General features: G+C 36.1%; 1 protein-coding gene across 2 annotated transcripts; it reads right to left on the bottom strand.

Moving 5' to 3' along the window:
- Positions 1-264: 264 nt before the first annotated feature.
- LOC114239287 (FHIP family protein GF15501) lies at positions 265-27895 on the bottom strand. 2 transcript variants are annotated; one of them, XM_028169429.2, is made up of 16 exons: positions 27614-27895; positions 25178-25342; positions 23744-23928; positions 21122-21191; positions 19272-19356; positions 17572-17680; positions 16082-16242; positions 14378-14514; positions 13519-13605; positions 9856-10044; positions 8604-8954; positions 6938-7505; positions 6339-6517; positions 5898-6039; positions 4830-4952; positions 265-4317 (listed from the first exon to the last, which is right to left on the bottom strand). In XM_028169429.2, the coding sequence occupies exons 2-16, from the start codon at positions 25319-25321 to the stop codon at positions 4082-4084; spliced, it is 2766 nt and encodes a 921-aa protein (XP_028025230.2). In that variant the 5' UTR covers positions 25322-25342; positions 27614-27895; the 3' UTR covers positions 265-4081. The 2 variants fall into 2 exon arrangements, with proteins under 2 accessions (XP_028025230.2, XP_028025231.2); XM_028169430.2 differs by having other exon boundaries at positions 9856-10023.

The following is a 27895-nucleotide window of genomic DNA, read 5'->3' as shown; positions in this document are numbered from 1 at the left end:
GTCTTTGGTAATAGTTTTAAGAAAAAAAGAACGTAAAAATAGGCGAATCTGGATATGGAATTGGATTGGCTCCTCCTACTCCCTTTTGAACGTGCATTTGCATTGTGTCAAAGGCGCGTATACGAGCTTCATACGTAGGTACGTTTGTACTATTAGTGCAAACGCAAAAACAGCATCTAAGCTGCTGAAAACGCGCGTTTTGAAGCACGCATCGTCTGCGTTTTCAAAATACACTGTGTGCTTAGGGCCTTAAATAAAACAATGTTATCACTGTTATCAATCATTTATTTCCTAAATTTCCAATTCAGGTATAAAACGTTACGAATTACAATTGTGCTTCACAGTCCTATTTATTTAGAATAATTTTGTGCCTTTGCCAATTTTACTTATTTTAACAAAACTAAAATTCACGTTGTTTTAATTACATTCAAATTCATAACCTTGATAGAATTTATCGAAGTTAATTTTTAGTTCGCCAATCGACATGTGTATAATTATGTTTTAATAATTTTCAATTACATTAAAGGACGAATAAGTTACAAGAGTTATTTACTTACGTATTATATATTAGGACGGAGAAGGACGTATCCATTTTCATTAGGACATGTGATAGCACTTCATAATAAGAGTTTCACCATTTGCAGTAAAATCTTTTTTAGGTTAAAATATCCACCAGCATCAATGCTGGCCTATATGATATCTACACCTTAAAACGCCCTGAATGTGAAGTTTTGGAGGCGAATAATCCGCCAGCTTAGCACTAAATTTATTTAAAAGTTTTGTTGTTATGTCGCGTTAACATCAATTATATATAATATACATTTTTATATTAATCATCTGCTATATAAAATTGCTGTGTTCATAAACTTATGCGAACTTAATGAATCAAATAAAATTTCCATAACTCAACGATTCATATATGTATCAATGAAAGTCCACAAACCCATAGAACTAAATATTTGAACGCTTGGATATTTCTTACATTGACCAGGATTGTTTGTTCACGGCTACATTTTCACTTTCAAAAAACTACATTTAAATCTACAAGGAACCTAACATTAATGCACAATAGTTACATGTCAAATTGATTTAACTAGTGATGTCTTAATATAGACTTCTAAAATAGTTAATATCGATCTTTGTGATCGACACTATTTTTATAAGACACTCGCCGAGCACCCACAAATAGGTACATACACGTACTAAGCTCATACGAGTGTATTCTCTAATAATTACATTATTCTTCTTTTATTCATTAGGTCGAAACGTTTAGCTACCTATTCCTCGAATAGTGAATTTCATTTGGCATTTAAATGATCGATAACAGAAATAGGAAGATCTAATTTAATGTTTACTAGGACTATTCTAAGGTTTCTATGCCTTTTGCACGGTTCTGTACACTAATTTCAATCGTAATTTTTTTGACAAATCATCTTATAAGATACGTATTGCACTTGTAATGTACTTAGACACATCACGTAGCTGTAATCTTGGGAAAATTAATTTAATAAACATATTCATTAAAATACTAACATTATGCAAAACACCTTTCCGTTCTAACGATTTCAGGATGAAATAATAAGTAATAAATAATTGAGTTTAAAAGATTAAAAAAGTGGGTTTAGGAGACAAGTAAGACAAAGACATAAAAAGTCTGGGGATCAGAAGGTAATGAATTTCTAATTTCCAAGACCCGTTTAATCTTCATTATTTTAAGTACTGAAAATTATAAATAAAAGTAAATATTTATGAACTTATTCGTCATTTTCAGCTTAAATAAATTACGGTCGCTTTATGAGATGTTATCTACTTTAAAATATTATTATTTCTGTTGAATCAATAGGTACAGAGCACTCACATACAGCTTTTAACAGTTTATAAACGTCATTTTCATACTATTTCTATATGGTAATTTATTTTAATTGAGAATCCTAGCATTTCGCATTCATCCACAAAACATAATACAATTTATTTAATAAAAGTAAATGAAAACACAAAAAGCATTTTTATAAATATGTAAATAAAAAGTAAATAAATACCTTAAAACGTTAATTTAAGTAACTGTTCATTTAATTGAAAATATAATTAATTCACAATCGATACACGTCTTCGTTAAAATAAAAGCAGAAAAAAGCGAATCAACTAATCGTTTCACGAAAATAACAAACACCGATAAGTCACTCACTAAAACTACAAAAAATAAACATAATATAAAATTGTATAATATAACACAATACAAATTAATTACTTAAACAATGTTCTACAATAAAAGAAAATAAATTCTATAAATATTAATCGAAACACAATACAAATCATAATATTAATCTTATATCCCTGGAATTTATTTTCGAAGTGAAAAACAATTAAAAAAAAAACCTTTTTTTTTTCTAATTCAACAATAAACTTTGAAAGAAAATATTTATTGTAGGTCGTGCAAGACACTATTAGAACTTAACAATAAAATTTCCAGTTATCATAATAAAATTTGTAAATTTAAAACATTTAAACATTTCGCGTCAATCTAATACGTTGTTAGTAAATTTTATGATACGCATAAAACTCCAGTCACAAAAATAACACAAAACCAAATTCAAAACCAACGTAAATAATATCTACTACTAAACATATATTATAGTGAAACATGAAATATTATACAACAATAATTTCAAATCGATATTCAAATTCGTATTAAAATACATATAAATATTAATCGATAAATTGTATACGTATTAAAAAATGTTTTTTGAACATCACTAAATCACAGTTTTAACGTTACTTACATGGCATTCTGGCGTTATTAAATATATTACATAAAAAAACGAATTGCGACGAATATTAAAAACTAAATTTATTAGGTACTTAGTATTAAGTATGTGATGCTTAATAAGTAAAATTCAGTACTATGATGTGTAGTAAGATCCGAGTGTCGATGCTTATCGTGACAATCCCACGACAATGGTTTCTCTAAATTATTGTTCTAACGTAGCAAACTAATTAATTAGTTTTATAAAGCCATTGCGGCTTCTATGAGCTGTACACAATTGGACACTCTTGAAACTTATAAGCTATAGAGAATATAAAATTTGTCTATACACTATCTGTGACGTCTTATGTAAATGTCAGAAAATTTGTATAGGGTAGGGAAAGTGCGGCCCAACTCATCGCTACACACGGCGCTTTGTCATACTGTAGTATGTAGTAGTAATGACTGAATTGAGTCCTTTAAATAATTTTACAACTTTTTTTTCCTGTTGTTCATAATTTGATTTCATTCCTAAATAAATTTTCTTAAATGCGAATGGGAAAAATAGGTAACCCATAATCGAAAACGAACATAGATATATGAAACACTTTCGATAGAAAAAATACGGTTTAATGTACAAAAGTACTTAAAAATATTAAATGTTTTATTCCATTACATCATTACCTGGGATTTTCTTGTTGCTGTAATAACTTTTTTTGAACTTTTTCATAAGTGTTGATATGTATTGTTTTATTTTTGTTTATTAGTTACGACGCTGATCGTCTTAAGATTTATATCGTGGGGCTTTTTTTGGAATTTAAGCAATTTACCACGATTAATAATTTTAATTAACTAAGTTATATTTCGTTTGCTCATTCACTACACAAAATATCGCGCATTTGGGTAATAGTTGGTTGTTTAACAATACATTACATTTTTTTTTTAATATTGAACTTCTATCCTACTGTATCTTATCTGATAATGTTATTAACAAATGTGTTAGTATCACAACAATCCGATTTATTATAAACACTGACAAATAATCTAAAGTTTTAAAACATCGATGTTAAAATCGATTGACACTTTATGTACTTACACTAGCGATCCACATATATGCTACAAAACGAAAATAAACACATTTAATTAGGCTTAAAATAATATATCGTTGTTCTATTAGTCATTGATTAAATCCGTCGAATTTCAACTAAAAAATGTCGCTACCGCGATACAAAGATCGACTAAACAAAAACTTCAATACAATCAAAGCGAAGTATCGACTAAACGTCCATGGACCGTTTGATCGTTTTTCTTGAAGCCGTTCGCGGCCCTGGCCCTCAGTCATAACGCCACCGCTCTGGTATACGTGTCATCCTCGTAATTTTCGACGGACAATCTGAGAGCCTGTTCTTCGCATATAGCGGCTAATTCTTTCAGCCATTCATCTAATATGACAGAATTGAGTATCGAACGAAGCGTTATCGATTGATTCCAATATGATTCTTGCGTGAATATTGGCCTCCTTTGTGGACTAGGGATAGACTGTGGACTGGAACTGTTTTGTGACGGCGACGAAGCTTCAAAAAAAAAAAACATAACCATCAAGGACTACCTTACTTACGTTACCTGATATATTAGTGAGGCCCTTCAAATACGTGGCCGTCGTTGTGTCCTAAAGGATAAAATGTCCTGTGCATTCGTATCTAGCGATGCCACGGTGTTCGAATACCGCAGGCGGGTACCAATTTTTCTAATGAAATACGTACTTAACAAATATTCACGATAACTTCCACGGTGAAGGAATAGCATCGTGTAATAAAAATAAAACCCGCAAAATTATTATTTGCATAATTACTGATTGTAGGACCTCTTGTGAGTCCGCATGGATAGGTGCCCCACCTATTTCTGCCGTGAAGCAGTAATTCGATTCGAAGGGTAAGGCAGCCGTTGTAACTTTACTGAGACCTTAGAAGTTATGTCTCAAGGTGGATATCGGCATTTGCGTTGTAGATGTCTATGGGCTCCAGTAACCACTTAACACCAGGTGGGCTGTCGTCCACGCATCTAGGCAATACAAAAAACTACTTACATGATAATCTTCTTCCGAACATCGTGTAGATGCTGTTAGATATGCTACGCCTTTTCGACTCGACGCGGCGGAACGGTGAATCTTCTTGTTTGTGCGCTGACGTGTCTTGTAGATGTGCCTGACCTGATGACATCACAACCGTTGAAACTCAAAAAATATTGTACAACTTAAGTTACTCACCGCTCGAGTGCAAATGGAAAAAATATTGCCAGTTTGTTTCGATTTTACTTATATGCAGGAATATCCTTTTTTTTTCTATAGTAAAGTAGTCTGAAGTTAGTTAGAAAACAACTGAAGCGGTTATTGGATCTCATAGAAATTAACAACACGAACATTGCCAACATTTATTGAGATATAAAGTCAAAGTATCAATTTGTTTTCAACCTGGCACTGTGCACTCTACACAATCCCTTAGCACCAGCTCTACGTCATTACGAATCCTCCCGATCTATTAACGGTGCTTTTAGGTACCTCAAGCACCGGTCACCGGCCTCACCGAACCCGTCGCTTGCGACGAAGGGCTCGGCGAGTAAATTAACCCATAGACAGAGCCCACTGAGTTTCTCGCCGGATCTTCTGTGGGTCGCGTTTCCGATCCGGTGTTAGATTCTGCGAAGCACTGCTCTTGCTAGGGTTCGTGTTAGCAACATCGACAGGTTTGAGCCCTGTGAGCTCACTTACTCGCCCGATTACGCTGACATAGTCTCTCAAGGCTAACAGCTTAGGTAGGAAAAAAGCACCAGCAAATTGTGCCCTCAGAATCATGAGATCAGATCCAATTTTTGGCGTAAAAATCATAAAAAATAGCTCCGTACATATTACACGTAACCGGTCTGTACATTTACAACTTGATTGTTAGTTTAATAATCGACCTTGTGCCTTTAATAACTAGGAATAAATTCAGGGGAATAAATAGTACTGCCCATTATACTTTTTTTTGTATTTAATGTTTTGCATTTTTATTTATTTTGTATACAATAAAGCTCTCTTCTCTCTCTCTCTCTCTCTCTCTCTCTCTCTCTCTCTCTGAGTCTTTCGTAATATCTGCGTATAATAAAATTGACTTACTATCATCGGCTGTCGGCCCCCGCGATTTCATCAGCGCCAACTCTCTCTGTATGAGGAAAACTCGAGCTTTATCTATAAGCTCGCCCGTGTTCTCGATGCCGTCTGTCAGCTCGTCTATCTCCTCTTTGAGCGTATGCAGTATCTGTTAAACGATAAACCAGACTCAAGGGCATCCTCCACGTTAGTAATAGGTTAGTAGTGTAATTGTATATTGTGAATAAAATTATTTCCTTACATTATAAGTTAGATTAGTTTTTGTTATCGTGTTGTTTTGTCGTATATACTTGTAAGGAAATTTGTTGTACAAATTCAGCACTGTCTTATTTTGTCGTGCGCACATAACTTATTGTTGGAAGCCAGATTTTGATTCTTTTTACTTGTGTCTTTTATGTAAATAAATAAATAAAAACAGCCTTATTGCTATAGCTTTAAAGTACTTACTTGAAACAACGAGGGCACATTGGGTGGCAGAACGAAGGCAGGACAGAGTAGCAGTGCCGTCAGTAGTGGAGTAGGAAACGAGGCTAACTTCGATATAACTCCCGTTACGAGACAGTTCGCCGTCAGGTCGGATTCGAGTAAAGTTGCTGACTTCTTTAATAAGCTGCTTAGGAGCGGTCCTGTGGGAATAGGAAATCATTACTACACATAGCGGAAGTTTAGTAGACAAATACAGCGAGTGTGGTCACTGTTGCATCCGTTCAAAAAAATTGGGCCTTTTTAAATTTGCATATATTTCGAACGGTAACCATAAATTTCACAAACTGATATGGTATTGGAAGACGTGGATAGTCCTTCCACGAGGTGGATCGTCGACACATTCAAGGTCGCAAGGGTCCATAGGAGCGGTCCTTGTTGCGAACCTTAGAGGAGGCATATGTCCCGCGGCGATTGGCTGATAGTGTGAAATTATCTACTTAACACATTTTTTTTAAATTCTATTGTATCTTATAAGACTTAAAAGAGCTTTGATATAATAAGCTTCATCTTAAAAATGTCATACTGTGCTCAAACGAAAGTTTCCATTGAATAAAACTGACCTATAATCGACTCGACACTCGCCCTCCAATTCCTAACTAAAGGCACTTCATACAATCTATTATTTTGTACTTTCTGAAAACTCTTCCTGAACAAATCTTCAGCGAAATTATCACCGTCTTCCTCGCTTTTATATTTAAAGCTTTCGTAGTCACTACTTTCACCTATCGATACGTTGTCGGCGTCTTTCACATCACTAGCTTGGTTTATCGATAAATCATCTCGATCTTTCACGTCACTGCTGTCGATATGTTTTGTTTCGTCGCCGTTCAGGGTTGACAGACACGCCGTCAGGGAGGTCAGACTGTGTTGTTCCTTTTCAGACGTTTCGCTGGTCTTCAACGTATCGTAATCGCTGGTGCAGATGGAAATAAGGCTGTCCTGCTCTTTCGCGTTGGCCTGTGCGTCTGTCTCTCTCGTTTCTTTGTTGTTGTTCGTTTCTCGTTTCGGTGACGTCACGGCCTCGTATCGCGAGCTCCAATTGCTGCACGCGATCACCCGCGATATGATCGTGAATCGCGCATGACACAAGTACGCGTGGAAGTTACCGTACAGGGTCTCGTTGGGGTTCTGAAACAAGCAATGGATTTTGGCATCGGCAATTTGAAATCTTAAAATTATCTATCTTAGAATTAATCTGGTGGTAGGACCACTTGTGAGTCCCCCCCCGCGGGTAGGTACCACCACCCAGCCTATTTCTGTCGTGAAGCAGTAATGCGTTTCGATTTGTAGGGTGGGGCAGCCGTTGTAACTATACTGAGACCTTAGAACTTATATCTCAAGGTGAATGGCGCATTTACCTTGTAGATGTCTATGGGCTCCAGTAACCACTTAACATCAGGTGGGCTGTGACTCATCCACTCATCTAAGCAATAAAAAAAACTTCAGTGGTATTTAAAACCATCATTACATTTTAATATCACGTTTCTCACTGTCATTATAAATTATTTCCAACTTTTTCAATATTTTACAGTTTTCGTGTCCACGCATATAATGTGACGCGAAAATCAAAGAAAATAAGAAATGCAAGTGTAAAAAAACACTTATAACACATAAAAATTTTCAAAAGTCTTATAGATAGCCATGATCGTCGGTAACTTAAAATCAGGTGGTACGACTCAAATGCCTTATAAAACCAATTTAAAAAAATACGCCATAGAATACAGCCAAGCTTAGAACATAATAGTCCGTATTTTGGTATGACTGCAACTCAGAATGCATTGGAGACAAACCTACAAACTTTTTTTTTATTGCTTAGATGGGTGAACGAGCTCACAGCCCACCTGGTGTTAAGTGGATACTGGAGCCCATAGACATCTACAACGTAAATGCGCCACACACCTTGAGATATAAGTTCTAAGATCTCAGTATAGTTACAACGGCTGCCCCACCCTTCCAACTGAAACGCATTACTGCTTCACGGTAGAAATAGGAACCAGTAATTACGATTATAATTTTGCGGGTTTGATTTTTATTGCACGATGTTATTCCTTCACCGTGGAAGTCAATCGTGAACATTTGTTGAGTACGTATTTCATTAGAAAAATTGGTACCCGCCTGCGGGATTCGAACACCGGTGCATCGCTTCAACACGAATGCACCGGACGTCTTATCCTTTAGGCCACGACGACTTCTATAATATATTATATATTAATGCGTTATGCTCACCCCATAATTGAAATTAACCTCGTTGACTAGATTCTTCATGACTATCTCATCGTGAACCCCGTTCACTGCCCTTTCCTCTTCTCTTCTGAAGTCTAACACTCTCCTTCCGCTCATGTCGAGCTCCCTCACCCACTGTCTCGTCTTCTCTACGGGTCTCGAACAGCATTTCGGCGACAGATCTAAGAAAGCCACTGCGGCCTCTCTGTACAACTCCGGATCGGCTATGTTATGACGATGAGGCGGCGACAAGTGGCTCCCGGTGAGGAGATGCTTGAAGATGAGTTCTATAGCCACGTCCTCAGAGTTCAAGTCGATCAGGGTTTCCATGAGAGCGAGCGAGACAAGCGACAACTAAAAAAATAAAAGTTAAATTAGTAGCCTCTTTTTTATTGGAGTCGAGTGAAGTATCTGGTAATACTAAATACTTAAATGTATAATCTACAAACGGTGACGGCACACATGAAAGAACACATTCTCTATTATCAGAGACAAGACTTGATCTCTATTTAGCCATTCTTCATAAATTATTACAGATTTTTAAAGACTTCTTACACTAATATTCTAGTTAGGTATACTAGCTCACGGCTCGTCTGATGTTGAGTGTGTGCTCATAGACTCGTCTAAAAGAAGTGCCATTAGAAGTCACAATTCGAGTTTCTATTCGAGAAAGTCGTTTCGATTATATGGTAGGCAGCAATTTGGCTGTGCGCCTAGCATTGCTGACGTCATTGACGGTAAGCACTTACCATAAGGTTGGCGGTAAACTCGTTTGCCTACAAAGAAAAGAAAAGAAAAGCATAGAAAAAAATCATAAGGATTTACGGCACGGTGCCACCAATTGAAATCTTCAATCGTGCAATACCTTTTACATCACTTTTTTTTTCCTACCTAGGCTGATAGCCTTGAGAGGCTATTTCAGCGGAATCTTAACTAGTAGGTGAGCTCACGGGGCTCAAACCTGACGATGTTGCTAACACGAACCCTAGCAAGAACCGTGCTTCGCAGAATCTACCACCGGATCGGAAACGCGACCCACTGAGAAGATCCGGCGAGAAACTCAGTGGGCTGTGTCTGAGGGTTAATTTACACATCGAGCCCTTCGTCGCAAGCGACGGGTTCGACGAGAACGATGACCGGTGCTTGAGCTACCTAAAAGCACCGTTAGTGGATCGGAGGGATCCGTAATGACGTGTTTAGGGCTATGTCGACTGCTTTCCATTCTGTCCGCAGGATTGGGAATGACTTCACATACCTGAGAGGTCCCCTCCAGTCGTCTCAGAAGAACATCAACGATCTTGACCTCATCATATTCGTACATGAAGAGGAAATGCAGCACCGCCCTCAGCAGACCGTCTTCGGTGACGCACCGCAGTATGAGCTCAAGGTAGACCATGGCAGTCACTTGCTCGTTGGCGCCACTCTGCAAGTGCCCCGGTTTCGTCTACCGATTGATTGACGTTAGTAGGCTTCGTGTAGGGGGGAGGTGGCGGCTGAGTGACAGTCGGAGGGGGGATAGGAGCTTTTTACGTGCGAGGAGCAATTAGATACACGGATAAATCAATTTGTTAATACTCAAAAGCAAAACAAAGAAAAATTGGAAATTTAGTTTAGCATCTGCATAGTAGAAAATTAAATTGCTTGTATAAGTCTCTCCTGAATTTGGCCCTATTTTAAATATTCGTGAAAATCACTTGGTTGTATCAAGTTCAAGATCGAACTGCGTATAACACGAACACGATAACGTCATGGTCATTGATTGTGATATATGCTTAGGGTCTATGGCCTCACGTGACGCTGGGAAGGTTTCGGAACTGCTACATAACATATTGGGGGGATTCGAAAGCTTCCAAAAAGGATAAGTATCCGTACGTGGTTTAAAAAATTCCACTTTCAGATCAGGGCATGGATTAATTACATTGCACCCGATAGTGAATGAGACTTTTTCGTTTCTATTCTTTAAGCGAGGCATTTTCAGCAACGATTTCAAAACAAAATAAAAACACAAAAATGCAAACACAAACAATAATAGAAGCGATCAACTCGATTACGAAAAATTTTAATGGGAAATGACAAAAAGCGAACGCACAATGATAATGTTTTAAACGGGATTACTTACACGAAAACTCTCAATAAACATTGATTTCTATTGAACACAGGCAATGTTTTAACTTTAGAATACGTCATTGAAATTGTGGACAAAGACAATTTTTATAAATTTTTTTTGAAGTGAAACTTCTTTAGGACTTTTGAGAGTTAAATTTATACTTATCTTCGTTACGGCTAGAGATAAAAGATACAATTTAGGAAGAGCTAGAGTGAGAAAATAGACAGAGCGTCTCGCGAACCACTCGACCGTGGAGAAAGGGACATTACAAGCTAGGACGTTTCTCTTATACACAGCATTCTCTATTAGAGAAAGAAAGAAGAGAAATTTAATTTAAGGATGAAAAATTAAGAAAACATCTTAAAAGAAGTGTCACTTCTTTTCCGTGAACCTAGTTACACACGCACCATTTTTTTATTGAGAATTTTCATGTATTGATTCATAAATGGGAGTATATATATGTACTGTCACTTAACCGCGTACATATTATGTTCAATTGCATGGCCCATACCAGATGTTCTTGTCCATATCCCGTGCGTGCAAAAAGCCCACTGACGTCACTTACGTCAATCAATGTTTATTTACGAATAAATATTTTAAATACGACAACATTTTATATAATATACACTTTATAAATTTAGCATTCCGTTACATATTCGTGTCTATATAAATGATATCGAGCGGTGCAAGGCTATATTTGATTTCAGAAATATTTCGCTTAATACGCGACATTTATCTTTGTAATTAATAATAATTGTAAATAGACATAAACTGACTTCAAATAGAAAAAAAAAAGATATTCCAAACCAAATTAAAATGCACTAAAAAACAATAATCATCTAAATCGGTTGGCGTGATATTGAGTTATTCATCTATTTGTCGCGCACGTACTTAATGCAAATTTAAGACTTATATGGTTTTCTCATGGATACCATTATCAAAACTGGACTAAATTAAAATGGGACCACACGGGAAGCGTCAGCTATCTAATAAAAAAAAAGAATCATCAAAATCGATTCACCCAGTCAAAAGCTATGAGGTAACAGACAAAAAAAACATACAGTCGAATTGAAAACCACCTCCTTTTTTGAAGTCGGTTAATAATATGTTTCATTTGATATTAGCATCAACAGTTCAAAGTTTTTGATTGAACTTCAAATAAGTTCACTCTATTCAAATAGTTGAAGAAGTTTTTTTGTTATATTTTTTTTATTGCTTACATGGGTGGACGAGCTCACGGCCAACCTGGCATTAAGTGGTTACTGGAGCCCATAGACATCTACAACGTAAATGCCGCCACCCATCTTGAGCAAGAGTTCTAAGGTCACAGATTAAACAGTACAACGGCTGCCCCACCCTTCAAACCTAAACGCATTACTGCATCACACGCACGGACCCACAAGACGTTCTACCACCAGTATTATTTCCAAATTTAAAAAAAAATTAATGGCTCTCCTTTATATAGCCTTTCACCCCTCGATATACATTTTAGATGCACATTATGTATATATGATTTGAATTAAAAAAGTTAATTTCATTATAATTCATAGTATAAATATAATATAACATAATTAATGAAATCTCGCCTCCCAAAACTGAAACAAACACTCGTACGATTAGATTATACATAAATACATAGAAATCATTGAACACGGATGATTAACTAGTTATTTCAAATGTGCAAAAAGATCTTCGGTGTAATTCATTTAGAATATAATAATATCGACGCTTGAAAGGCAAACGTGACTAAGTGACAATAACTGCTTTCTACACAAACGATAGGCAATAACCATATTCGATGCGCAAAAAATATATATTTCTGGGTCTATTAAAATCATTTCAATCCTACAGCTAGATTCGATAAAATAGAATTTTTTTCAGGTTTTTCAACTTTAAATAATTAGTCTACTGTAAAGTTCACGCATTGTCGCTTAGTCACGTTTGCCTTTCAAGCGTCGATATAGTAATTCATACGCCATTCCAACATGTAGGTATTAAGTATCTCTTTACTAATAACTATCGTATGTTTCTTGACATATTTGTAAAAATTCTTGCCAAGTCTTCTCGGATGAAATAAAATGTTGCTGTTTTTATATGTATGCTACGTTTTTATGAAAATTCAGCTGGATATATTGACTTTCAAATTTATATTTTTTTGGTCAAGACGCTGTTTGGTTACAAAAAAATATAATGAAAAGTATATATATGATTTTAAAACTTATACATAGTATTGTATTTCAAAATTAATGATAAAAAACCGTTAAGACTATATCAACTCTATTAATACAACTAGTGGTACTTTAAGCATTATTATGGTTCTATTGTCAAAGACTTACTACTTTATTATACTTCTATAGTTATACTTCTATAATCACAGGTTTCGCCAAAACTACACTATAGACAAATAATATTAAAGAGAAACAATATTAATCTATTCTCAATTTGACCAGACTTTAAGTAGTAACAAAAGTTTGACAATAAACAGAGAGTGCATGCATAAATGTGTCAAATACATGGTGGTAAGTGTAATGTTTTATTTAATTCATTTAATGTTTTTATGCATAATTTTTAAAAAAATTAGCATTCTGCACTCCTTTCTATACTCTACAAGTGTGAGAAATTTCATACTCCTCAGTCCGCTCAATTTTCTTAAAAAAAGGATCCAAAAATTTTTGCTTCACGTATTAATTTATAGATATCGCGTGATATTTCATGACGTCACTACGATTGTGTTATCAGTAAAGAGAGCTCAATCGTTAATAATATTGCAACACAAGGTCCCGCCAGCCCCCAGTAGCCGCTGACACATACCTGCAATAGAGCCGGACCCAGTACTGGAACCAGAAATCCTTGGTACAGCAAGTCCAGAAGATGCTTCTTTATCGATGCGTGGGCTACCTAAAATATTAGAACACTCTATTTACGGGTAGTGTTCGTTGAACGATCAAAACTCGACCGTACTAACTGATATCATAAGGTTTAAATTAATTTTATGCATGACATTTCCTCTTTTGGTTTTGGTTACTTCGCAGGTACCTATGATAAATAAAACGGCTCATTTCAAATCAGTTTTAACTTTTTAACTGATTACACTTAAATTTCGTCAACGGATACAAAACCAATTTAAAAAAATTATACCCAATTTCTAGTTTTATATTTTTAAGTCCCAGGTGCGGGTAAGTACGTCCGGCTTAAGTTTGCTGAACGCGGTATTTTTAAAGGCGGAGCGTAGCTGTTACGCCAATAAGGACCGCACATTATAATCTACTACCCGCCTGCAGCTTTACTTGCATTTTAAATTGTGACCCCCCTTCCCCCTCCACATACCCCCCAGTTGAACACAGTTATTTCAAGTATTTCCATGAGGAATTTCATCAAAATCGGTACTAACTAAACTAACTAAGCTTCATATTTGTATATTTACAAATATATTTATATGTAAAATTGAAAATAATTTGTATTTACATAGGTAAATCGCGTGCAATTCGTTTCCAAATGGTTTTTGTCCATGTTGTCTGAAAGAGACCGCTCTTAGCGACAACACCGCCAATTGTACTTTTTTTGTATTTAATATTCGTATAGTTTATTTATTTTGTATACAAAAAAGAATTCTCTCTCCCCCCTCCCCCCTCTCTCCATCTTTCTTTCTCTAACGAAGAAACAACAATACCTGTGCAACAGCGTTACAGAACTCGAGGGAGTCGATGAAGAGCGTCAGTTTGTGCACGTGGTTGACGTCATCAGAAGTCAGCCGGTAGACGCCCTCGTCCAGAGTCCGGGGCAGCAGCGAGTACAGCCCGCTCAGACCTGCAACGTTGCAAAACCACCATAGATAATACACATTTGTATTTTGAAGTCGTCGTGGCCTAAAGGATAAGACGTCCGGTGCATTCGTGTTCAGTGATGCACCGGTGTTCGAATCCCGCAGGCGGGTACCAATTTTTCTAATGAAATACGTACTCAACAAATGTTCACGATTGATTTCCACGGTGAAGGAATAACATCGTGTAATAAAAATGAAACCCATAAAATTATAATTTGCGTAATTACTAGTGGTAGGACCTCTTGTGAGTCCGCGCGGGTGGGTACCATCACTCTAGTTAATTCTTCCGTGAAGCAGTAATGCGTTTCCGTTTGAAGGGTGGGGCAGCCGTTGTAACTATACTGAGACCTTAGAACTTATATCTCAAGGTGGGTGGCGTTTACGTTGTAGATGTCTATGAGCTCCAGTAACCACTTAAGATCAGGTGGGCTGTGAGCTCGTCCACCCATCTAAGCAATAAAAAAACATAAACTACTTATAAATAAGCAACTACTCAAGCACTCAACAAAAACGTTTACGGGCGTCGGCCACTAGATGGCGTCGCTTCGATTAGTTTCTCATTGCTCCTGTAAACGGCAGTAACATATTACTTATCCTATATATAAAATATAGGATAAGTAATATGTTACTGTAATATGTTAATGTAAATTTTCAGAAAACACTAATTGATAAAATTTAATCAATTTGTCTATAACAAATAAAGACTTGTATGATTTATTATTATTATTTTTTGTGTTCAGTTACACAATAATTAAATGTCTTAACTTTATACAACGTATAAGTTTAGGGGGGTCCGCTACAAGAAGTCGATAGTTTGCATACAAGAAAAATGTTTTTCTTAAAGTATTGCAGTGTAAGGCCCTAAAAACCATATCAACAATCCGGCGGAGGAGCGCTCCGAGCAATTGTTCTAGATAACCCCCCTCTCTCTTACTTTCTTCACAATAGTACTATCGGTTGTTGAAGGGTGATCCAAACAGCAAACACGAATAGGAAGGAAACTATACTTTGGCCATTACAAACGTGCGAACTGAGCCATAAATCGTTCTTATCTGACCTCTCGCTCACACTTATAAACGTATCGGATCTCTCGCTCACACTTCTAGTGTTGTGTGTATAATATTTAAATCAATATAAGTACACTAAAAAAAAACGTTATTTATTTAAATGAAAAAACTATATTTTTTCCGGATCACTTTTTAATTCGTTAAACACTATCAACAAATTATGAATAAAAGAACGAGTTTGGGCGGTAACTCTATTTTATTTTATTGCTTAGATGGGTGGACGAGTTCACAGCCCACCTGGAGTTAAGTGGTTACTGGAGCCCATAGACATCTACAACGTAAATGCGCCACCCACGTTAAGATATAAGTTCTAAGGTCTCAAGTATATTTACAGTAATATATACGACTAGAAGAATATGTATTTGTAACCTCACGATTATTATTTCATGTTAAATAGGCCATGACGATTTCAAGTGACTACGATCAAATCAAATGTCAATAATCCGTTTAGTAACGATGTCATAAACGATCAAAACGAGCATACCGGTTGCCAGGACGGGGCAGGTGTTGCCAGCCAACATGTAGTCCGCGAGCTGGTCACACCGGGCCGACATTTTCGCGCAGAGCAGTAACGCGTCGCGCGCTGCCGAGCCCGTCCTGCCCTCCCGGTGGACGGAGGACAGCAGCAGACGTACTAATATAAACCTGCAAGCAAACATACTGTTACGCCGGCAAGAGTAACTTCATCTATCGCCGAATAGTCGAACGAATATCGAAGGACCTAGAACGCTCGAGAAGTACAACGCCATCTATTGTCAGATAGCGGAAACTACTACTAGAGATGTGTGGAATATCTATACTAATATTATAAAGAGGAAAGATTTGTTTGTTTGTTTGTTTCGAATAGGCTCCGAAACTACTAGACCGATTTGAAAAATTCTTTTTCCATTAGAAGCCGACATTGTCCCTGATGAACATAGGCTACTTTTTTTATTTTTATTTTTTGGTTTCATGTGTGTTTTAATGTTTCCGAAGCGAAGCGAGGGCGGGTCGCTAGTTTTAGATAATTCTAGGGATGATGTATCGACTATAGAAGCTTTGCAGGGCACGTAGGCAGTCGGTAATCGGTTCTACTCGAAGCGAAACAGCAAACGGATCACCTGCAGCGAAGCGGAACAAGCGAATTGAGAGTTTTAAAGTGTTTGTGAAGTGTGTAAGTGTTCTAAGTGTTGAATACAGTTTTAAGCTGTATTTTGGTGAAATTTTATTTATCACGAACTCTAGCGCGTAACAATACTGATAAAGACAAACGTGTCATAGACAAGTAAAGCTCGGTACCATAAGATATCAAACGCCATGAGCTTATCAATATTGCAATTGGAATGAACAGCATCGTATACCGAACAAAATCAATAAGTACGCATCTGAAATTTAAAGCCACAATAAAATCTAAAGTAGATGGTAGATGCAACTTATTTATTTAATATATTTTGTACACACAGCTGTTAGAAGAAACACGACAATAAGGATACAGAGTACAAGAGCACTACTTATTTCATGTTGAAATCTCTTCCTGTAGGCCCGCAGAAGGAAAGAAAAATTAGGAACACAAACCTAGTGTTATACAGTAAACATTACATATAATAATCAACAACAACATAACATCGTATCATATTTGTTTTTTTATCAATCTTAATAGATTTTGCTGAAACGGTTAGGTTAACGGACGGTTAGCGTGGTATAGACATGTGATGCGTAGAGAGAAGATACATGTGACTAGGAGATGTATGGAAATGGTAGTTCAAGGTAGAGGGGGATAAGGTCAACCGAAGAAGACATGGATGGAGAGTGTGAATGACGATATGAGAGAGAGAGGAGTGAGTGTTGAGATGACGGCTAATAGAAGAGAATGGAATAGAAAAAATCGCTGGGCCGACCCCACCTAATGGAATAAAGTGGAGACAAAGAGATAATTTATTTTGCTGAAAATTTCAATGTTGGCATCGTCTCCTACAATAAAAGAACACAACTTACTCGGATTGAGAACGCTCGTGTGTGTGAGTCGTCAGGAAGAAGAGGTCAATAAACCTCATATTCTGCATTAAGGCGACGCAGATCTGATTCAACACTTTCACTAGTTGACCTGAAAATTAAATACACGCATTAATATAGTTGCCTCTTAACCGACTCCAAATAACAAAAGGACTCTCATGGATCCGCTCATCATATTTCATATAAGTCCGAGGTTTTAAATTTAATTTAATAACCGCTGTACCGCTGCGTTTGGAATTTTGAAAGACTACTTATCCCCGGCAAAGTGGAAGGAAAGAGGCCTAGGGGCGTAGTCCCATGCGCTGGTCATCACATTAAGACGACATTGGACTCCAGCATCAATATCGCTATCCAATACGCAGATGACAGGAAGGACTGAGGAACATAGTCCAAACAAAAGCACTTCGTAAAGGTCACGACCCTCAGCATTGAGGAACTCGACGCAAGGAGGATTATTAATGTCCATGTTAAATAAATAAATAACCGAAGAAAAGCCACAAACGATCATCCGGCCCGCAACTAGGATTCCCTGTACTATCGAAACTAATAACTCGATATACATACGTTTCTATATACGTACCTTTTTTTTTTCCTACCTAAGCTGGTAGCCTTGAGAGGCTATTCTAGCGTAACCTTAACTAGTAGGTGAGCTCACGGGGCTCAAACCTGACGACGTTGCTAACACGAACCCTAGCAAGAGCCGTGCTTCGCAGAATCGACCACCGGATCGGAAACGCGACCCACTGAGAAGATCCGGCGAGAAACTCAGTGGGCTGTGTCTGAGAGTTAATTTACTCGTCGAGCCCTTCGTCGCTAGCGACGGGTTCGACGAGATCGGTGACCGGTGCTTGAAGTACCTAGAAGCAGCGTTAGTGGATCGGGAGGATCCGAGATGACGTGTTTTGGGCGACGTCGACTGCTTTCCATTCTGTCCGCAGGATCGGGAATGTAGTTACCGGCGGCCACGATGAGAGGGTTCTCGTGTCGTGCCGCTTTATCGAAGTGGTATACGTACCGAGAGGTGAAAGGCTATATTTTGATTTAAACGATATTTTTTTTAACTTTACAGGAGAACCAAATTAAGTTTAAATATTTGGATAAAAAATATCATAAAAATCTTCTTCAGATATTCGAATGGGGTAAACTTGATTGCCCGTCGACAGTCAGATAACTTGGATAAAGTGATTGTGACGGGCAAAGTAGAAGGAAAGTGACCCCGCGGTCGATCATCACCTAGCCGTTGGTGTGATCAAATAACCGCCCTAACTGGGCTGCCAGTCGCAACCGCCATTCGAGAAGCTGAGGACCGGACGAGATGGAAACAGCTCACGAGACAGGCCACGGTCAAGTTTCAGGGACACGACCTTCAGCAATGAAGAAAGCGACGAAGAAGAAGAAATTTGATTGAAGTTCAATTAAAAACATCGAACTGTTGATGCTAATACCAATTAGCTTTTCACCCTTAGATATATTAAATATTTAGACCAAAAGCAAACAGACATGTCTTCACACAAACGTTTGTCTGGTATGGAGATCGAAGCTACTAACTACCCACGCCGGTAAATAATCATTAGACAAATTCTTCAACACTGCGGGTTTGATGTTTTTCATCACACCGTCATATTGTTCCAAGGTTTGACATAGTCACATACAGGAGGTCGTCTATTCGAATCAATACTCACTTTCTAGATTAGGAGGCGGCAATTCATTTCTAAAGCCACTGAGCAGTTTCAATAATGGCCTGAGAAAGGGTTCGGCTCCGATTACCTGAAAAGAAAAATGATTTTTATTTAAACAAAAAAAAAGTTATCAAAATAAATACCAAAATTAAAAACATTATTAATTGCAATCGAGTCGATACTACTATGTGTGTAAATATAGTAAAAAAAAAAAAACAAAATAAGCGAGCTAAAAATTTAAATCATATGTTTTTATCCAAGTCAGGATTATTATCCTTCTCCTGTCTTGAAGTTGGTGAAAATCAAGGTAATTTCGAAGGCTTCGTTACATGGATATATAAAATAGATACGGGTCAAACTAATCGAAGCGTTTTAATAATTGGCGAAAATGTCCGAAATATTATTCCAATTATTTAAAAAATTCGTGATAATCTATATATATAAAAATGAATTGCTGTTCGTTAGTCTCGCTAAAACTCGAGAACGGCTGGATCGATTTGGCAAATTTTGGTCTTGAATTATTTGTGGAAGTCCAGGGAAGGTTTAAAAGTAATAAATATGAAAATGCTCAGTATTAAATAAAAATAACAATTGTGTTTTTCCTTTGATGTGTCCCCCGTCGGACGGATTCCTTTTGTTTGTTTTAAGTTTATTTTATACAAAAGTTTAGGTCTTTTATTTATCGATTGAGGCAGTACGAAGTTTGCCAGGTCAGCTAGTCTGTTTATATTTATCGATACAAGTTTGGGATTTACCAAAAGCTATCGCCACTTCAACATTTGGCCGTAAGACCTGTTCAAATACAGCTGTACAATAGCAATGGGACCCAAGTAAAACTGCTATACTACTGTTGGTATAATAAGTATCTATACTAATATATAAATCTACAGTGTTTTTTACGGATGTTCCGTTATAACTACTCAACCGTGCATCCGATTGACTTGAAACTTGGTATCCATGTAGAAAATACATGTACTTAATGGATAAGCTAATATTTATATGAGCGTTGGACTCCCTACACCAGTTGTGGGGGCGTTAATGATGAGAATGTTTGTGGGCGTGAGAAATAATGTTAATTTTAAATGCCCGGCAAAGCGGACGGGTACAGCTAGTTAATTATAAGAACATACGGATCCGTAACAATGAATGGTTTGATTTATGCCATCTGAGCCTCCTAAGATTCCTAAGACTAGACTAAGACTCCTAAAATTAGGGGTAGCTAATTAATAAATATCATTTTTACATTTTTTATTACTAAGATGGATGGACGAGCTCATGGTCTATCTGATGTTAAGTGGTCACCTGAACCTCAGTGCAACAACGGATAGCAACACTACTCCTGACTAATATACACTACGTTAACAGCAAGTTATAGTTTGGAAGACGAACCGAAATAGTGCTAGTGTAGGAAATTCAAATGATATGAGTTTGGCAGTTTTAAACAGAGTGAAGTGTGCTGGTTTGAAAACTTTAATAATTTTCAGAGTTTGTGTACTTAAAAAATATGCAGTACATATTTGAAATCTCAACTGTTTCTTTTCATTACTATTTACGTAGGAACGCACGCACGCACTCACACACGCACGCACACACACACACACACACAAGTTGCACGGAAACATTAGCGCGTATTTGCGCCAACCAGTGTGCTTAGTACGAGTTTCGATAGCGTAAAAGTAACTCAGATTTGTATACAGTTCAAACGTTTGCCGCTAGGGGCGCTGTTCCAACTGCATACAAATTAGAGTTAACTTTTACGATATCGAGAGCGTTAAAAAACTCGCACTAAGCACATAGTATCCGGGTCAAACCACCAAGCAATTACCTCCTAATAAGTAACATCAAATACATACCTGCGTGCTGTAATAGCTGACCAGACTCCCGAACATTTTGAGCTGCTCCAGACGTAGTGCATTTTCGTATCTGAAAAAACACGGTATTCATTAAAAATCTACTACTGTATGGGAGTGACGTAGGCAAAATAAAAGAGAACTGTTCAAGTCGACAATTTGTGTAATCTGACGAAGCATGTTGCGGATAATAACATGTACTTTTAGGTTAGGAATATTATGTTCTTTTTTTTACAATAAATTCTAATAGTTGTAAAAAGGATTTAAAAAAATTATAATTAGTGTAATACTGTCATAATTTAGTGTGTGCAATTACAAATATAAGGTTAGAGGAGATGCACACTATATCTCCCCCTTTTTAAAAAAAAAAAAATATTCGTGAAACAAAATATATTTAAAACGCGTATTCTATATTTGTGGCAACTCTTACAGAATCGTCTAGCGCAGTGGTCGGCAACCCGTAACTCTTTGACTTCTCGGCAACGGTTCTCCCACGAAATGTTTAGTTCATGCACGGATTATTACTTAAATATTATCTTGCCTTCCTTGTAAGTGACGGTTAAACATTTTTGAAGCACACGACTAAAAAATATTTATTTAAAAAAAAAAAAACTTTCATTCAGTTTCAATTGTCTATTTTTATTACTATTATTTTTTGCTTAGATGGTTGGACAAGCTCACAGTCCACCTGGTGTTAAGTAGTTACAGGAGCCAATAGACATCTACAATGCAAATGCCGCCACCCACCATGAGATATGAGTTATAGGGTCTCAGAATAGTTAGGACGGCTGCCCCGCAATTCAAACCGAAACACACTTACTGCTTTACGGCAGATAGGGTGGTGGTACCTACCTGTGTACTCACAAAACGTCCTAACACAGTAGATTTAGCAGCCTTTTCAAGTCAGCTTCGTTCATGTTTAACGGCCGTCTGGTGTAGTGGCAAGTGACGTGGTCACTACACAAGGGCGTCGCGGGTTCGAATCCCGTCAAGAGGAGATATTTGTATGATAAATATAAATGTCTTTTCCAGGGTTATGGATGTATATTAAATATATGTATGTGTATAATAAAAATCTTACATTTATATCCGTTATCTGGTACCTGTAACACAAGTTCTTTACCAACTTATCACGGGACCAGTTAACGTGGCGTGATTGTTAGTAAATATTTATTTATTTATGTATATATTATTAAAATGGTTAGTTTTAGGCCACTTTTTAGTACTTTTGACATACAGATGCACCTTCTGTTAAGTAGATACTGGAGCCTAAAGTTAACCCAATGGGAATGCATCGACCGACCCTTTTACACACTAAGTTGTATACTTAATCTTATCCTACAGAAAATCTTTCATGAATTCAGTTCAGGCACAACCAGATAATAATTCATTCATTTTATTTGGTTGTATGAATAATCCTTGTAAATACAAACTTGTAAATCTTTGATAATTTTACTTTAAGTTTCCAAAATAAATAAACATACTCAATTAATGTGTATGATTCACTGAGTTTCAGTTTATCAAGAGAATGTGCACATAACTATTCAAGTACCTACTATATCATAAATATTGAATACAAACACAGCATGGTGTCGAAAATATAATATAATACTAATTGTTAATTACATTATTAATTAATATGTTAATTAACATTATTAAACTAAAATCTATTTGTTTGACCTAACGCCGATAAATTGTTATTGCTAGATATAACTGCTAATTGCATCATAATTTATTATTATTATTATTACTGTAAAATTGAGACCTTAGAACTCTTGTCTAAGGTGGGTGGCGGCATTTACGTTGTAGGCGTCTACGCTCCGGTAACCACTTAACACCAGATGGACCGACAGCTCGTCCGCCCAACTAAGCAATAAAAAAATATATTTACAAATGAAAACATTATTTTTATATGTACTGAGCTAATTGAACGTATGAGACTTGAATACGAAACATACAAACAAACTGTTTTATCATCCCTTTGTTTGGAAGTTCGACTAAGTTGGAAACGCGATAAGAATTATAATGAACGAACCACTGAATGAAACACAAGTAGCAATATTGATAGCGATGATAACATTATATTGTGATATTGTGTCAAAATTGAAATTTGTATTAATCAAGTGGGTACTATGAAGTGCAATATAAAAGTACTTATTTCCATGAATTTGTTGATCCATAGTGGGTTTCAATGCATAAATACACTACAGACTACACGCACTGGATTGAACGGTATGTCTTTCCAGAGGTATGACATATCCTTCTTCAAATGAAGTTTGAGTGTCCTCAGAGGTAGACAGAGGTTTGGCTGTGTTCCTGTGACTAATCAAGAAAACCACTATGAGGGAAGCTGTAACCCCAACTATCATCAATCACTGAAACTAGCTGAGTTCTCATGTGGGGTTGTCATTTATAGACAAGTTAAAACAAATGTGTACCATCTATATTCAGACTTATGATCCAAGTTTCAATGGCACGGCTATGTTACTCGCCAAATCGCATAGTACATGCCTGTCTGTTCAAAAATTTCCTCCCACCAGTAATCACTCACAAGTTTATTTCTGGTAGCCACAACAGATAACCGATAAGCTTCCGTGAATCTAAAATAGGAACAACATTACTCACTTTCCGGTACAAATGGCCCATTCGTAGAGCTTATCGAGAAGGTTCTCGCCCAACAAATGCTCAAGACAAGACACTTCAGCCATTGTAGCGTTGATCTCCCGCGCTCTCGCCTCTAGTTCCAAAAGCGTCGTCATCTGCTCCAAGTGGTTCACAACGCCGAGGACATCGTCGTGGAGATGTTGGGGCTGAAATAAGTTTTACTTACAGATCGACTTTACAACTTTAATCCACTGATTAATAAGGGAATGAAGTCGCAGTAGTTCTTCGTATGTATGTTGTATGCTATCTATATATCAACCCACAGATGTCCACTGCTGGACATAGACATTAGACATAGACAGTTATATACCCGCGTTTTTTTTATTGCTTAGATTGGTGGAAGAGCTCACAGCCCACCTGGTGTTAAGTGGTTACTGGAGCCCATAAACATCTACAACGTAAATGCGCCACCTTGAGATATGAGTTCTAAGGTCTCCGTATAGTTACAACGGCTGCCCCACCCTTCAAACCGAAACGCATTTCTGCTTCACGACCAAAATAGGCAGGGTGGTGGTAGCTACCGATGCGGACTTACAAGAGGTCCTACCACCAGAAAATAGTTCAAAATACCATGTTGAAAATAGTTGCATTTCCGACCATTGTAGCCAAAGAAGTGAAAAACAATCGACCAGTACCGCACAGTGGATCGTGGAACAACATATACATACATGTCGTTGAAGGCAAACGGATGATACATCAAGTCCTTTCTATTCTCTGTCATGCTTTCGCGTATCTAGGTCGTTTTATTAATTGCAAGGCTATGTGCAGTCCGCTTCAGAATACGGCATATATCAAACATAATGTGAAAAGTTTATTGTACTACTTAACAAAGCACCTTTTCACTGTGTTAGATATGAGTGTATATATGATAAACTGATATAATAAATGCTTATTTAATTTTACAGTATTATTTTATACTAAGAATATGACCTGAGTTTTACATATAAGTCATGGATAAACCATGCCATTGATAATCTGAATGCATAGTTAGCAGACTGTTAAAATTGAACACTGGTGAGCACATTCATGGGAATGTACAGTATGAGACAGAAAAAACGAATAAAAAATTGGTGGTCTATGCAGAATCTGCACATTCATGACTTCACTTGACACAAACTTTTTATGGTATTTTCAGTGAAATGGGTATTTACTATATAATTCATTACTTCATAATATAAAAACTCATTATGTATATTATTATAGATTTTAACATTATCTGCCCGTTTATGGCACAAAGCAATCCATTTTAATAGTCATTCTAAGATACATACAATGCATACCTTAAACTCATGTCTCCAGAGGTGAGTTCATGCTGTGACATATATAGACCATGGTGACAACTAACACCAACTATCAACTAATTCCCATTTATTCGAATATAAAACAGAAACATACCTGTGACTTTACGATAATGCCGTAAGCTTGCTGCCAATGCTTCCAGAAAGATTTGAAGCAAGCATGGGGTTCATAGTCAATCCGAGGATCAAGATCCTTGGATAGCCTGTTCCCCAACGACAATGAGCTTAATAGCCAACTCATTTTGTATCACATTTGTAGTTACTGCAACAATTTCAATGTACTTTCAGTTTACTTATATTTATTTAAATACCAACATAATAATTAAATGATTTCTAATACTAAATAAATATAGTGCATGAACAAAAGAACTTAATAATAAGTACAAATTTATTACATGATTTTTCTATCAGAATAATTTATCATTTTTTTTATTAAAATGGCAATAAGTACATCAAATCATTCAAATGATTCAACATCAGTACATCACATGATTCAAATCATCATAAGTACATCCATTTTTTTAAATTAAAGTATCTCTCCATGGTTATCTTTTAGGTAAAAAATTTGGGTATGTTTTCATATAGAATGGCATTTTGTGAGCCCTCAAAGTTTGGCACATTTCTCTTACCACCATAATCAGCAGGGGATTGAAATCATATGTATGGATTTAAAGGGGAGGACAACTGTTATTTCAATGAAACTGAGTTCAATGTTTTATATCAAAATGAGTAATGACTTTTGATTTATGATCTCTGTGTACTCTGGTAGCTGTTTAATATTGGATAAACTGGAGCCCAGCTGCTCACCTAAACTAAAAAAAAGGACATTCACAACAGCAGAGTTCAGTAGAAAAGTAGTAGTCAAATAAAATAAGAATACTGGTATGAATGGTTGTTGATATGGCAAAAGCGATATGTTTGTTTCATTCACAAATGATGATAGAATAAAGGCTACAGCATACCAATGACCTGTCAGTAATAGGTCATTCCATACATTTAAGTGCCCTGATAACAGTGTAAACCTGTTTGAGATATCATGGTTAACTTTCATTTTGATCAATAACAAAAAGTTCAATGGTTCACACGTGCTTACTTTTACTACTTATCTACTTATCAACAAAAAACTATGTTATTTGATTTTTTAGATACGTTTGTAAACCTTGTACTGTGTGTTTTTTTGAATGGGCTGAACTGAAATTTGCTGTAGGAGTTCTTTCATTATTACTCATTCAAGCTTAGTGGGGCGTACAATCTATAAGATGACGATCCAGCAAACTCAGACTACCAAAAGAACCAAAGCAACTTGGCTCATTTGAAACTAAAAATGAAATATAAATATATATGTACTTTTTGACAAAGCATGTTGCTGATAACTCTATTTCTATAATCTGACAAAACGTGTTGCGGGTAATAAACATATACTTTTAGGTTATTTAGGAATGTTTTGTTCTTTTTTTTATAATATATATGTGTGTGACTTATAACGATTATATGTTGTATTTGCAAACATTACAAATGATTCTACTTTCACTTTTGCTAATGAACAAACTACCAAAGACGGTATTGTGAGAATTCTTTAACAATACATTTGAGATCTTGAGAAACTGTATTAATTATCATATTTCATCATGTATTTAATTAATTATCATGCTATATGTTTGCTCCAAACATTAGCACTATTTACATTATTGATGAGATGCTATTGATGTCTTTTAGAAAAAAAAAGGTTAATATTTGTAAATAAACAAGAATATTTAAACAGCGGCACTGATATCTGGGAGTAAATTATTTCATCAAGTTGACTACTTTTGTAGGAATGTGGATCTAAGAAGAATTTATTGTATAGATTGTTCAATTGTGGAAATCATTTAAGAATTTTTCTCTTGTAAATATTAATCAGCCTATTTTATAATTTGTATCATTGTGAGACTATTCACATGACATAGCTCTTTAATTTTAATTCATTTTCATTCTTAATAGACGTTCTTGTAGTTTAGATAGCATGACATTAAATTATGCAATTTTGATTCTACTATTATTAATATTCAAATACATTATAGAAGGATTTTAAAAGAATTTATTAAAGATGGAAATACAATATAACAAGTTTAGATTAACAAGCATTAGCCAAAAACACTGCATACAAGATGATTCAACTAAGGAAAACGTAGACAACAACAGAACACAAGAGAAATATTTAATTAGCTTTTGATTATGTCAAATCTATCTTAATTTATCAAAGATTCACTATAATTTCCTTTTCCCAATTTGAAAATACTTTTTATTTATAAAATTTTTAAACATTAGTTCCGAAAAATCATTTAAGTATTTGCATGTATGTTTCTTACTATCATCTGTTTACACAGTACCTACTGTAGTGTATAGGTCATGAAAAACCTTGACATTATCTCATAATGACTAGTAATTTGAATACTTAATTTTGTACAGCTTATTCTACTCCACAGCACTAACTCAAGAGCTTAAATTTGGGGAAATTTCACTGAAAGTTTTTCTGAATTGCCAAAATACGTACGTGAATCCAGTAAACTAGATGCAGTATGTAACAGAATATAAACTACGGGTTACATGATACGCAATAGTTGCCACTCGCCACTTTGATTAGGCCTTTCACATCACTGTATCGGTGGAAAAAAATCAATGTTTAGCACTTTATATGTTTTCACTGCTTGTTTATCTCAAGCTTTAGGGTGTCTATAAAAAAACCTTCGAATTGCAAAGAATGTAAAACAACCAGCCAAGCATGAATGACAAATTCATACAACCATAGATTATACACTTAATCATACAATCACAC

Source organism: Bombyx mandarina, chromosome 07 (genome assembly GCF_030267445.1).
Source record: "Bombyx mandarina strain Sakado chromosome 07, ASM3026744v2".
Taxonomy (NCBI): domain Eukaryota; kingdom Metazoa; phylum Arthropoda; class Insecta; order Lepidoptera; family Bombycidae; genus Bombyx; species Bombyx mandarina.
The sequence above is the reverse complement of the archived record's forward strand: the minus strand, read 5'-3'. Positions and strand labels throughout refer to the sequence as shown.